The sequence below is a fragment of the Balaenoptera acutorostrata genome, chromosome 1 (genome assembly GCF_949987535.1).
Source record: "Balaenoptera acutorostrata chromosome 1, mBalAcu1.1, whole genome shotgun sequence".
NCBI lineage: Eukaryota > Metazoa > Chordata > Mammalia > Artiodactyla > Balaenopteridae > Balaenoptera > Balaenoptera acutorostrata.
In genome coordinates this window covers 53,497,727-53,512,546 of record NC_080064.1, presented here as the reverse complement: position 1 = coordinate 53,512,546, position 14,820 = coordinate 53,497,727, and the positions used below count along the sequence as shown (strand labels likewise).

The following is a 14,820-nucleotide window of genomic DNA, read 5'->3' as shown; positions in this document are numbered from 1 at the left end:
GTGAAACTCAGGTACCTAGCACCCTGCCTGGCACATGGAAAACACTTGATAAATACTGGCTGAACCAATAAATGCAGTACTTGCTTTCTTGATGACTTTTTCCTGCGGATTCCTAAAAATATTTATTTAATGTAAATGAGACATCTGGTAATAATAAGCCACATTAAAATTCCAAAACACACTAGGCATCTCCCCAATTGAATTATGATATATTATATATTATAGTTACTTTCTTTGCTTTCTGAGGACACATAGAGGAGAATAAGGATAATAAATGGAGTATTTGCATTGTATTTATATGGATTTTTATTTTAAAACACCACCATCTGGGATTAGTACAGATTCAGGTGGGGTTGTTAGTAGAGAAATGGTTTTGATTTTGAGACATTCAATCTGGTAATTTAAGAAGTGCAAATTAAAGCAAAGATATAGCATTTTTTCATCTATCAAATGGACAAGAGAATAGAAAGAAAACATTCAGTATTAATAACGTTGTAGGGAAACAGGAATTTTTACACACCATTGAAAAATGTAAATTAGCACAATCTTTTCAGAAAAAAGCCCCATACGTCATGTACATATAAATGCAGGGAAAATATCTGCAAGCACATAGAACAAACTTTTTAAATTGCATACTTCTGGAGAGTAGGACGAGGGATTAGGGAATTTTTGCATTAGTTATTTCTACACTGTTCAGTTATAGAAGAATTAGTGTGTATTACTGCATGTTAAAAACAATAAAGGAGAGCTATGAGAAATATCTAAAAGAAAAAAAAATGCAAGAAAGTAAGTAGCATGGGCTTTAGAATTGGTCAGATCTGAACTCAAATCTCAACTTTGACATTAGAATTAGAATTATGAGATTTTCTGCAAATTTCTTTCTAAATCTGAGTACAGTTGACCTTAATGTGAGGACTAGGGGCACAGATCCTCCCCAAAGTTGAAAATCTGTGTATAATTTATAGTTGGCCCTCTGTATCTGTGGTCCCTTGGCATCCAACTGCAGATTGGGTAGTACTGTAGTATTTACTATTGAAAGAAATCTGCATATAGGTGGATCCAAACAGTTTAAACCATGTTTTTACAAGGGTCAACTTGTGCTTGTTTGTAAAGTACAGATAAAAATATCAAATTAAAAATACTACCCCATCAGGTTGCCTTGAAGATTAATGCACTAACATGTAAAATGTCTATCAGCACAACATAAGGTACAGTTAATTTTTGTTTCTAGCTTTTTGTTGAGACAGGTTCTTTGTCCATGACCTGTTTCATGTAGTCACCATAAAAAGGCTGAATAAGTGTGTACCACTGTGATCCCAATTCAAGGATGATAAAAACGATACATTTAAAATAACCTGTTAAAGAACTCCTAGCCAGTAAGAGGCAGATCCAGGATTCACAGCTAGGTAAGAGTACCACCAAAGGCCATGCTCTTGGTAACTATGCTCCAGGCCCTAAGTAAATGATTCTCTTGTTTCTCTCTTATTCTTTCTTTTCAGTACTCAGTGTTGGTAACTAATCTTATGGAAGACAGGATTCATAATCTTAAAAAAAAAAATCACTGTCATTAGACCATGGTTTTAACAAAAAGCACTTTAGCATTTGTTAACCAGAAAATTTCAGTAGATACATCCTCCTCTCCATGAATTTTGGGTAGTCAAGAAATTACCATGTAATATAAACATGCTGAAGTTAAAAAACAAAGCTTGAAAATATATAGATTTTCAGTGTTTTAGACAGTGGGTAAGTTCTAGAGACAGAAAAATTCTGAAGAAACAAATTATACTTTTAAAAATCAGTATATAATAGATGAAAAACCTTTAATGCCTTGATTACTTAGTGTGTCTAGTTCTGTAAGCTGTGGGAAGCCCTGAAGAGGCCCTGGGGAGGCTATGCTATCTCACTGGAGGATATAATGGAAACAATGCTTGTAACTGTAGCATTGGATTGTAAAACAAATCCACAGGTGGCTTCTCTAGTAACACTGCAAATGGCCAACTCCTCTGTCCCAGATGAGAGGAGATTTTTCACCAGGATGGTGGTTAGCTGATGCCATTCATCTAATTAAATATATGTCTCCTTGGGGAAAGGAAAGTGATGTTTAAAAAATCAGAGAAGTCTTTACAGTTCTCAGCAATGTGAGTAAAAGAGATGAGATCTTCTTGGTCTTTATAAAATGAATACAAAAGAGGGAAAGAAAAGAGCTGTTTGATGCTTTAACTTAGAAAATTTAAGAAAACATGGGGAAGGCAGTCTAGGTTGCACATGGTCTACATATCCTTTAAGATTTGAATAAAAACAAAAAAAGAATACCCTTTACATCTACATCCACAGAATTTATCATACGAAGCCATGTCTCAAATGCCTCTTACTCCATAGATCCTTTCCTTCTTCTTAGCTGGAAGATGTCTCTTCTTCCTCTAAGCTTACCTAACAGTATACCTGAACTCCTTATGTCACACACATCATCTCATTTGTATCCTAATTATGTATGTACAGAATTGATCTCCCTGATGAGATGGAAAGATGCTTGACACTGACATGAGCTTCATTCATCTCCTTGGTCTGATTCATTTTTATATTCATCCTAGGTCTGTCTCATTTCAAAGTTGATGCTCTTTTTAACTGTACCTTGAGACCCTTCTAAAGCATTTCTTGTGTTTTTAGTTATTTGTTTAGTCTGAGATAGCTCCATAAAGGAGGGTTTAAAGTCAAAATCTAGATGGAGAGAAGAGTCAGGTAAAAAGGAAGTTGGACTTGAAAGAGGTTAGCAATAAAGTATTTACTTTCCTAGGAGAGCCAAAGTTTGTAAAAGAGTTTTCATGCTTAAATGAAGCACAGAACAAAAACAATGTGGGTTCTGTTCTGAGAACAGAATGGCTCATATATATAAAATACCCTGCTGACTAGGAGCTTAAAAAACAGGAATCAGTCAGATGGAAACGGAAAAACAGGTCAGCAGGCATGATTTCCAAAGCACAATTGCATCATGGTGGTTTGAAGACCATCTGGCTGATGGACGGTGGCCCATTGACACCCAAGATGATTCAGCTAATCTGGATGGCTGGGTTCCCTTCCTCTGTTGCTGATCTTCAAACCACCTGTCCAAAGCTGCCAGCTCAGCCAAGGCTGCTCAAAGAGAATGATCTTTCCTCATGAAGACCGTGGTCAGTACATTCCACAGTGAATTATGCTTTACAGATGAATGAAAGGAAAAGGCATGGCTCATGAGTGTACATTTAACACAGACTTTACCCCCTTCTCCCCCACAAAAGGACTGATCAGAAATGCTACTCAATCCCTATTGAGAAGTCTCTTCCAAACCCTCTGAAAGTTTTAAACTTCCTCTGCTGGGTTCCTCCAACATCTTCAACATAAAGTGATAATAAATTTTATTTTATTTTTGTACTACTCTATTTTTTTCATACCCACTGTTTGTCTATAGTTTTCTCCAACTAGACAGTGAGAATGTTGACAGTAGGAATTTATGTTTTATTTGAGAGTAGGCTATCAATAAAAGTTAAATTAGTTAAGGATGTTATTATGGTTTGGAAAAACACTTCTGATCAGATAAACGTTCCATAGTGTTGTTCCCTACCCTCTTTCCTCATTTAACATGACAAAAGAGTATATACAACTGTTTTCCTTTTAATTTAAGATTTTACTAAGCAAAATTAATAACAAAAAACCCCAGCAACTATACCTCTCTGATATAATTGAAAATTCTCTTTTTCAAAATAAAACTTATGTTGGTTTAAATTTTGTCATACCCATATTTCGTAAAACCAATACTCTCTTCAAAAAACCACAAAATGATTTATTAGTTTCATTGCTAGCCTAAGTTCACAAATATTTCTTTCTGCAAAGTCATGTTTACTTGATGTGACAAATTAAATTTCTTTCTCCTACTCCCAATTATCAGCATATCTTCAAGGATATTCAGAATTCTAGAAAGGCAGTGCACAATTAAAGATAAAATGGAAATTATGCTAATAGGACTCCCTGGGTAATCAACCTCTCCATTCTTTACGAGGCCTGCTCCATTTCACTTAGTATTCAAAAGAGCACAACTTCTGAAAAAAGAAAAAAATGAACGTTCTTACTTCTATAAAGATATTCTAAAAGATTCAGCCTGCCTTGTCGAGTAATGGAATAAATATCTTGCCTCCCAAGTATACTTGAGCCCTCATACCCCTCAGGAGATACCATAGCAGTAACTTCCTAATTGGGTTTCCAACTTCAAGACATTTTTGACTTTGCTATTACACTAATCTACATGAAGGAGAGCCCTGATCAGACAATTTCATTATTCAAAATGCCTTCAACAGCTCCAAGTGCCTAATGCATGACATCCAAACCTTCTGAGATTTAAATTCAAGACTCTCTCATTTGACCTCAATTTATTTTTCCCACCCCATCTTCTATTACTCTCTTTCACATACCCATTATATTCTTCTCCCCATTCCACACCCAGATTTTTCTTACTTCTGTGCTTTTGTTTGTGCTATTCCTACATTCTTATCTAACCACATTCATATTTTAAAATCCAATATATCCATCAGAAATAGCTGTTCTCCTACCAGGAAATACTATTCACCTTCTGTGAACTCCTCCTAAAGCTTTATCTCTTAGGACACCTTGTTTTAGTAACATACATGTCTTATTTCCCCTATAAGACTACAAGCTCTTGAGGGTAAAGACTATGTGCAATTAATCTTTTTATGTTCTGCAAAGCAGGTATTTGGTAAATAATGGCAGAATGAACTGAATCAATAAGAAGTAAGTATGCAACACTAACATGAAGCATCAAGGATACAGCAGAAAAGCCATTCACTTATTCCACAAGTATTTATTAAGCAAGTACTATATGCTAAGCACTGAGGACTCAGTGGTCAGGAGGACAGTAAGCCTGACCTTATAAAAGCATACAATTTAGTGTGGTGTTTACAGTCCTACATTATTAAAACATGGAGATAACAAGGGAAGGAAAAGTGACAGAATCCTAGTTGATAACCCCATTTAGAAATGGGTCCCTCTTCTTCTATAAGGCCCAAGTGATATCACATAAAGGACAAAGGGCAATTTTCACTTTTTAAATGAATCATGAGTATTACTTAACTATAAAGGGAGTAAAGATTACTAAAGGGAACAGTGTAGGATGAAGTTGGTCATAAGAATAGTATCTCACATTTTTGAGCACTTATATTTCAGGTGCTACGCTTATTAATCTGTATACATTATTTTATTCATTTTGAGTCATAGAAAACTTGGAGGAGGCTTCCAAAGAGCAATTCTCCATGGACTTAGTGGTTATGAATTAACAAAGAGGAAGTGGGGAGGCAACCCAAGTGGAAGAAACAATAGGTACAAAGGCATAAGGGGGAAAATCAACAGATGTATGTGGAGCGCACAGCACGTTAATACACTGTAATGCTGAATAACACAGCTGCCTCTGGGCATATGGGTATGCTACATAGCCGCTCTAGACCCCAGTCTCTTCTGTAAAGTGGAAATAATAATACTGTCTCTCAGAGGTATGGATGTAAATAGGACTTGGGACAATGCATCCAAGATAGTGGATACAATAGATACTATATTCAATCATCCTTTTCTAGGTTGTTGTCCTGTCAGCAGGAAGGCAGCAGAAACCAGCTGTCTGGGTATAAACTAGAGAAAATACACAGTTAATATTAGAAGCCATTCCTGACAGAAAGTAAACAAAAGAAACCAAACAGGACCCCAGAAATGGTCTTCTCAAACTAAATGTTGACACCAACACTACACCTTTACTCACTCTAAAACACAAAAGCCGGATCTCACAGCAGATTTACAATTCGATGAGAGGCTAGTTTTCTTGCTCACTGCACTGAGAAAAAATATGGGCAATGAAAGAAAAATTCAGTTCCAAGCGGATGCTTATTTTGATGGGAACATTCATAACTAACAGTACTATAGACAAAATTATTCTAAAATACTGACCCCCACCCATCCAAAACAAAAAGGATTTATATGACATTCTATAAACGCAAAAGAATTAGGAATTAAGTACTAACACTTATTGGGTAGCTACCATGTGCCTGGCACAAGATAGCTAGATCTAGACAGATAGATATAGATATCTTCTCCTCTCCCTCTCTCATTTAATCTTAACAACCTTACGAAGTAGGAACTATTGTTATCTCCCTACAGATAAGTGGGGATAGAAGTTACTGTAACTATCCAAGCTCACATGTCTGGTGTATGGTTGTGCTAGGATTTGAACTGAAGTAGCACCCCTCTGGGGCCCCTCATTTCCACCACTGTTAACTGCCTACTCTAGTCTCAGTTAGAATGAAAATACCCAGTGCCAGCAAAGCTGTGGCTAAATGGCTATCAGTGGGGAGTCAACATCACTACAATCTTTTCAGATAGTAACTAGTAAATACAGATTAAAATTTTGAACTCGTGTACTTTTTGCCTCAGCAATTGTACATAGGGGAAATCTACGCTATAGAAATAGAAGCACCAGTACCAAATGATTGACATATACATGTGTGCAGGTGCGCACATCACACATGTATGTTTATTTTGGTATTCTTGTACTGGCAAAAAAATTGGAAAGTAATCTGAATGTCTGTCAATTGGAAAAAATATATAATACAGCATATTAAATATGACTATTAGATTAAGCAAAATAAAGCAGCTTTTCTCTTTTTAATGTATAGAATCTATTCCAGAAGAATGCACAATATGCACCTCAAACTTAACCAGTCTACAACGACCTCTGAATTTCTGCCTACATGTAAATGGTACCACCATCTACCTAGTTGCTCAAGCCAAAAATCTAGGTCTATCCACGATTCTCTAGTTCCCTTCGGCTCCCACATTTAATCAAGTCTGATTCAACATCCAAAACATCAAGAATCAGCTCACTTTTCTTTGCTTCCAACCCCCAAACCTCATCTAACCACAATCAGGTCTTGCCTGGGCTTCTGCCGTCTAGTGTATTACTTTTACCTTCCTTTAGTCCATTCTCCACCTGGTAGACTATGTATCAGGTCACCTCACACCCCTGTTAAAAACCTTCCAGTGGCTTCTACTGCACACAGACTAAAACCTGAACTTCTTACTCTGACTCACAAAGCTCCTCTCTCCCTCCCACGTCACATTCCCTCCCTCTCCCTCGTATTTTACCCCACTACTCTCTGGGGCTCCCAATATGCGTGCGCCCCCAGCTTATTCTTGCTTGAGAGCTACTTTTGTCCTCTCTGCAGAGAAAGCTCTTCCCCCTTATTTTTGCATGTCTGGCTCTTTCTTACCATTTTGATCTTGTTTAAATTTCACCTTGTCCAAGAGGCTTTCCCTATAACCAATCAAAGTAGTCACAAGCCACATTCCCTATTTTAATTATCTGTAAGACACTGAACACTATTGATAATTCTCTTAGTTTATTTATGCATTTGCTAGTTAATTTCCTCATTAGAAGGTAAGCTGAACCATGTCAGGGAGACTTATCTGTTTTATTCATGCCTATATCTTTAAATACCCAAAATAGTACCTGGCACGTAATATACATTCATTGAATACTTGTTGAATGGAAAGAATAAGTATTATATGATCAAATATTTACTAAAAGAGACGCTATTCAAATAGTTTATTTTTGTTATAGAAGCAAAGGAAAAAGTATGGAAAGATACTAAACAGTAAAACTTAACTTCCTTGAGGAGGTAGGGAAAGGAAAATAAAATTTTCTAATAACTGCATTGTTTGATTAGTTATAATAAATGTGTATTTTAGGGAATTAAAAATAATTTAATAAGTAAAAAATGAGAAGAGAATGTAACATTCCTCAGCTGGGAATCCCTCAGCTGATTATTTATATAGCCAGCTACCTATCTATCTATCTATCCATCCATCTCTAGAAGCATATTACTATGTTAGCAATCTTGTTGTACTAGTAATTTCTCCATCAATGGATGAAAATATTTAAAGACACCAGCAATCATAGTATTAAAGTGTTTTTAAACCACAAAGAAAGGTACGATTCAGTCATTAAAAAAGAGAATTTTCTAATAAATTCTGAAATGCCTAATTAGGACAAATTGCATATCTAGAATGAACCTTAAGGAACTTTGAGGAAGGCAGTACTCATATGGTTAAGTTCTAATGTGTCTGTTTAACATTGTTATATTACTTTATAATCAATGCCTCAAATACTTCCTATTTTAATTAGGGAAATACCCTAGCTAATAAATTCTGAGTTTGGAATACCAGATACTGAAAATCCATGTAATTCATTCACTAAGCTAATTAGGAGTCATCTTACCTCAATAGAAGATGGGGAACTTGATGGTAATGGAAAGGGAGTAACGGCCATCTGATTGACTGCATCTTCATTTCTGTGGATGTTAAAATAGGCAGAATCAGTACACAGTAAAAGGCAGAATCAGTACACGGTAAACGCTAAGTTCTTGGCTCAAATTAGAATCACTTCCTCAGTTCTCAGTTGAAAATGCACACACAGCACCACAGAATAAAAAAAAATGTAAATATACACTGGTTTTGAGCATGCAAAGCCATTAGTTACCAAAAGAGATGTATTACTCAAGGGATACTAAGATACAATTATTAGTGACAAAGAGTGATGATGCTAGAAGTTGGCCAACTTCTGCTTAGTAAGTCAGGTGCTGCAGAGGATACTTTTGGAAAGGCATCAACGCTTTCAATACCGAGGAGTATAAATTTTTCATATGGGGTGTGTAACCTCTAGGCCCCATTAATGTCTAGAGCATTTTGTTCTTTGAACTGGAAAGGTTCCCAGCCTCCTCACTTGGCTTCTAAATTTGTTCTGCCAGATGAAGGATGATGGGATGTATATGACAGTCCCCGCATGGGCAGACTGTGTGAGAAGGAGTGATAGATGGGGAGAATAGAGACCCAGACAGACAACACTTTGTGAGTTAGGTTAATTCTACTCCTCATCATCCTAATTGGAGCAGAGGAGGTGGGAGCTAAAACTTCATTACCAGGGGGACAGGCACAGAACAACTCCTAGAATACCAGTTCTGGTGATTTGGGCTATTTCCACTATGTTACTAGCAAATGGTAGGTAAGCAGTGGTTCTGTGGGAGATCTATCCTTTACTGTTCATTCATGACACACAACCAAAATAATTATCTCAAGATTTATGTGAAGTTTGACTTTAGGTTTCACAATATAAACCAAAGAAGCTTCTTACTGGTGTGCAAAGATTTAAGACTGTTCACAGATCTCTTGTCCGGTGTACATAGGATAGCCACTATCTGACTTAGGAGGGCACTCAAATCCATTTTATCCCATGTTATTTTTTATGTCTCACCAATTGGAAAAAGATCCATCAGTCGATGTCTTTCCTACTTTGAGGCTTTAATCATATCACTGCCTTTACCTGAAATGCCTTTCTTTTTAAAATTTATACCCCATCCATCCTTCTCCTCCAGTGTGAGTTCAATAACCTCAACTACACGAATTATTCCCTTGAGTTCAAAGACTATATATTGATATCTTCCAAATTCACAGTTAGCCTGGATCTTTTTCTGAGCCTAGGATCTGCATATCCAACTCCCACTTTACATCTCCACTAGATGTCTTAGATGCATCTCAAATAAAATAAAGCTCTTTATCCCGCTCAGTTCCCAGAGGGTTCCACAGTCAACTTCCTCTCCACCTTAGTAAATATCAACAATATTCACCCAGTTGTTTAACTAGGAACCTAAAAGTCATTCTTGAAACCTCTCACTGCTCAACTGTATAGCTAATCCATCAAGAAGTCTTATTGATCCTATCTTCAAAACGTATCTTGAATCTTTGCACTTCTTTCCATCCTATCCTAGTACAAGTGATCATCATTTCTCACCTGAATTAATATATTTCAGAACATCCTATTTGGTCTCCCTACTTATACTCTTCATCCTCTGTTCAATCCATTCTTCACCTAGCAGTTATTATGGTTCTAAAACATAAATCTGATTATATTTCTTTCTCCTGCTTAAACTCCTCCTATGGCTCCTTATTGCACTTAGGATCAAGTTCAAAATTGTTAGGGAGGCTATAAGGCCTTGAGCAATCTGGCCCCAGCTCCCACCTCTGGCCTTTTCTTGTTCTCCCTTCTCTTCCTCACTCTGATCCAACCCAGTTACACAGGCCTCCTCTCCATTTCTCAGCTGAGCCAAGCTCCATCCACCTCATGGCCTTCTCTCATCTTCTTCTCTTCTGCTCTGCATGCTTCACGCCCAAATCTTTTGTCTGATTTTTTCCTATTTCTCCTTCATAGCTCACCATAAATGTCATTTCCTGAAACAAGCTTTCCAGGACCTCTACTATATGCTTACAGCACCTGTCAATGATCATAAATCTGTTTTCTTTCAAAATGTACCTAACTGATTTGTATGCACACCTGCTTCAAATCTGTCTTCCCCTCAAATGGTAAGCACTCCAAGGACAGAACTCATGTCCTTCCTACTCTCTATTACATCTAGGGCAAACACATTGCCTGGAAAATAGTCTGTACTTAACATAGTTATTTTTAAAAATGTAATGATCATTCACTTCAATAAGGAGACAAGAGGCAGTTTCAGTTCTAGAACTACCATTAAACTAGCTGTGGGATTTGGGGGAAATCACTTCTAAGAGAATCCGTCTCCAGATCTCTTAAGTAATAAGTAGGTTGAACTGTAAGAATTCTAAGTTGATAAAAATTGTTGTGGAATAAGGCAGAGTATAAATAAAGAGATGAAGTCTAGGTACCATTTCTTGCTCTAACCTTCTTAAATTCTTAGATTATCTAGCACACCAGCCAAACCAAAGCAAAGGGAGAAAAACTAAAATCACAAAGTGACACAGAGCATGAAGAATATGTCTGTTTCTTCTGACATTATTATAGATGCCTTGAGCATGCACTATTATGTTAAGAGATGGCTATTGTTTTTCAGGGAGTACAATCCATTCCTCAGCAGTTTGCTCATACACAGAAGAAGTAATCAATTACCCCTGGGTAAGTAACAGCATTTTCCCAGTGGTAATTCCCTTTCCCATTCAATCTCCCCCATGGAATAACACAATAGAGCTCAGCTCTAGCTTAGAGCTGAAAGCCAACAGGACATGTCTGCTCCAGATTCAGAGCCCATGGGGCAGAGTGTATTTGGCAGTAATTAAGCAGATGGCTTTTCATATCTCTTTCAAAGGTTACCGGCAATAAAAAACATAGCTACACATAAATTCTTATTGAGAAATTCTGATTAACTGGACCAAGTTATCCCTTCATAATTTAACAATTTTCCCCAAATTAGTATGACTTTATTGGCCTTTAAAGTCCATATTAATTTTTTAAAAACATATAACAGTATAGAAAACCTCAATGGAGTGAAGAAAGCTGCTATAAAAAGTTCCAGTTCATAATCCGATATAATCCACTAGTGAGTGAGTGTTCACACACCTCGGCATTAAGCAAGTGGAGACCTGACAGGGCAGCAATTTTAAAGAGAAAGAAATGGGAAGAGGGAAACCAAAGGAGAGAAGATAATTACACTTCACACAAACAGTTAACCTGAAAGACTTCTGGGGACCCTCTAACCCCCTCACAGTCCATGATTCTCATAAGGAATGAAATCTGTTTGCTTCATAATTAACCTTTTCTTCCCAGTATAATCAACGTAAGTTTCTTAGGTCCTGGTGCCCCACACAGTATACAATCAGGAATTGTAATTGTTTGTTGGTGTTTTTGTAATTCTTTTTAACAGCTGTTGGGAGAGAGAGAGTGGAATTCCACCATGGATAAATGTGAGAAGGTTTCCAGGGTACCTTGGAACACTGTATAGGTACGCCCTTATCACTGGACTTGCCGTGCTCTATTAAGATTATTTGTGCTGCTCTTTCTCCCTCTCTAAACACAGAGATGGGATCTTATTTCTTTATATCCCCAGCTTGTAGCAGGATACCTCAGCGAGAGTAGGTGCACTATAGATGTCTGTTGAGTGAAAGGGGTCTTAACAAAGCAGGAAAAAGATATGAAGTAGAACTATCAAGAGTGTGCCCTATGCTTTCCAAGCTACTTCACGAGTTAGAGACGACGTGTTGCCTGAAGTCAGCCAGCTATTGGTATTTACCACATTAATGGACATTTCTCGGAGTGTCTGCCCAGCTCACAGTGATTCCATGGCTGGGCTATACTGTGTAACACTGACAGCTGGCCTCAACCTCAGTGGATGTAGGGGGCAGACGCCTGCCTCATTTTGAGCCCATCAATTCTCTCTCCCAGGGACTCAAAATCTAGAACAGACTCATAGAGATCAAGAGTGTGGTATCTAGACAATACTAATGGAAATGCTCAAGGCTAAACAGAGGGTTCAGAACTCCCTTCTGCTGACGTCTCTGAAGTCGCCCTGCTTCCTTCTCTTCAGAGTCTTAGCTGTATGGCTTCTTCTTAAGAGTCCACAAGATATCCCTGTATTCTTACAATACATTCTCCTTTTAATTTAAGCTGGCTAGAGTTTACTTCAATTGGTTGAAATTCAACAATATAGCTCTGATTTCATTTTGAATATATTCATTTGTTTAACAAATATTTATACTATGAATACAAAAATGAATAAAACATGATTCCTGCCTTTGATGATATTAGCAATTAGTGAGGAACACAGCTAGGTAAACAGACAATTACAATAGTGGAATTTCTATCTAGGGACTGTCAATTTAGTTTTTCTCCAAAAGGATGCTAGGAACACACACAATTCAGTTTTTTGTTTGTAGAATATATTTATATTTATGACAAAGACACATTCTAGATCCACATTTCAATTCAATCTTGTTATAAAAATATATTCACATTGGTAAAAATCATGCAAAACATGTGTTAGGCAGAATTCTAAGAAGGCTCCCAAGATTCCTGCCCCTTGGTTTACAGGTTGTGAGTAGGATGAATTTCCCTTCCATGATTAGGTTAAATTATACAGCATAGCTGACCTTAAGATAAAGGCAGATTACCAGGTTGGGTAAGACCTAATCATGTGGGCCCTTTAAATCTGAAGATTTCACTTCTTAGAGCCTCATTGTCCTGGTCTCTGAAATTAGTAGGTTGACCTACATGAATTTTAAGGAATGCCTGGAGGTCAGCGATAGAAAGTCAGAGATTAGAAGTACCATCTCTGGCTTGAGCATGAAAGGGGCCTCATGGCAAAGAATGTGAATGGCCTCTAAAAGCTAAGAAAAGTCTCCATCTAAGAACCAACAAGGAAATAGATTTTAACAAGAATGAGCTTGGAAGTAGATTTTTACCCAATGCTCCAGACAAGCACTCAGCCTGGCCAACATCTTGATTTCTGCCTCATGATATCCTAAGCAGAGAGCCCAGCCCCTCTGTGCCAGACTTCTGACCTACAGAACTGTCAGCTAATACATGGGTGTTGTTCTAAGCCATTAAATTTGTGGTAGTTTGTTACACAGCAAGAGAAAAGTAATACCTAACAAAACTTTTTGATTTGGAAAACACGATCACCAGAAACATAACTTTTCAGTTCTTACCATGTACTGCTGTTTTGATGCTTTTTATGTGTTAACTCATTTAACCTTCATAACAACTCTACGTAGTAGTTACAATTATTTTCTTCATTTTACACAGAGATTAAGCTACCTGACCAAAGTCACAAAGCTAATAAATAGCAAGCTGAGATTAAAATCCAGCCATCTGGTTTCAAAACCTACTCTTTTAACTATTATATTACAGTGTTTTCCATTTCAATAGCCTGACCCAAAGCCACAAATATCTTCTCTCATATATGCAAGCTAATATCCCCAGATCCATCTTGGGGAAAAGTTCTACTAGGTCACAATTTACTCTTTTTTAAAAATAATTAATTAATTTATTTATTTATTTTTGGCTGCGTTGGGTCTTCGTTTCTGTGCGAGGGCTTTCTCTAGTTGCGGCAAGCGGGGGCCACTCTTCATCGCGGTGCGTGGGCCTCTCACTGTCGCGGCCTCTCTTGTTGCGGAGCACAGGCTCCAGATGCGCAGGTTTAGTAGTTGTGGCTCACGGGCCCAGTTGCTCCGCGGCATGTGGGATCTTCCCAGACCAGGGCTCGAACCCGTGTCCCCTGCATTGGCAGGCAGATTCTCAACTACTGCGCCACCAGGGAAGCCCCACAATTTACTCTTAAAGCTATTTCACAATTTTCCTCAGGGTAAAGATGCATGCAGGGTTCTAAGTTTGCTCACTCTGACTCGATCAACTTTTCATAATTAAGTTCGGAGTATCACAGCTACATTACTCATCCCTCAAATAAATATAATGACTATAAAATGCTTTAAAATACTCATTGTGCTTGATAGTGCAGGTAGGATGGTGAATAATATGATGGAGTGTAATTCCCTCAGTGCTCTTCTCTGATAGTGATTAGGGCTGTTCCTAAATCCTCTGGCTGGTAGTTTTCTTCACCTTTAAAGTTGAGCCAGTTCTCGATTAACTACGTCTCCTTTTCTGCCTTGGTGATCATGGAAACACAGGCTGAGGCCTCTGTTGCCTGGGTACCTAACTGACCATAGTGAGCAGAAAGGCCCCCTTGCTGAGCCCCGGTAGACCCGTAAAATGAGAAAGAAAGAAACCCTTTGTCGTTTTAAGCGACTGAGATTTGGGCTGTTAGTCACTGAAGCATTATTGAATCTATCCTGACTCAAAGATGTTCTAAACAAGTTTATTCTATTATAATTTTTTTCCCAGAAGTCATGCTTGTACCTTAATCAGAATAGCTAAAAACTGGAAACAACCCAAATGTCCACCTTCAGGAGAATGGATCAAAAAATTGTGGTATC

At 37.6% G+C, this 14,820-nt stretch overlaps 1 protein-coding gene across 16 annotated transcripts in view; it reads right to left on the bottom strand.

The window, feature by feature from the left end:
• The window catches only part of PATJ (PATJ crumbs cell polarity complex component), a 343,677-nt gene that overhangs the window by 94,225 nt on the left and 234,632 nt on the right, over positions 1-14,820 (bottom strand). For all 16 annotated transcript variants that reach the window (XM_057543576.1, XM_057543586.1, XM_057543555.1 and 13 more), the window contains one exon: positions 8,306-8,378. In XM_057543576.1, the coding sequence (XP_057399559.1) occupies positions 8,306-8,378 (73 nt within the window). The remainder of the gene's footprint in view (positions 1-8,305; positions 8,379-14,820) is intronic.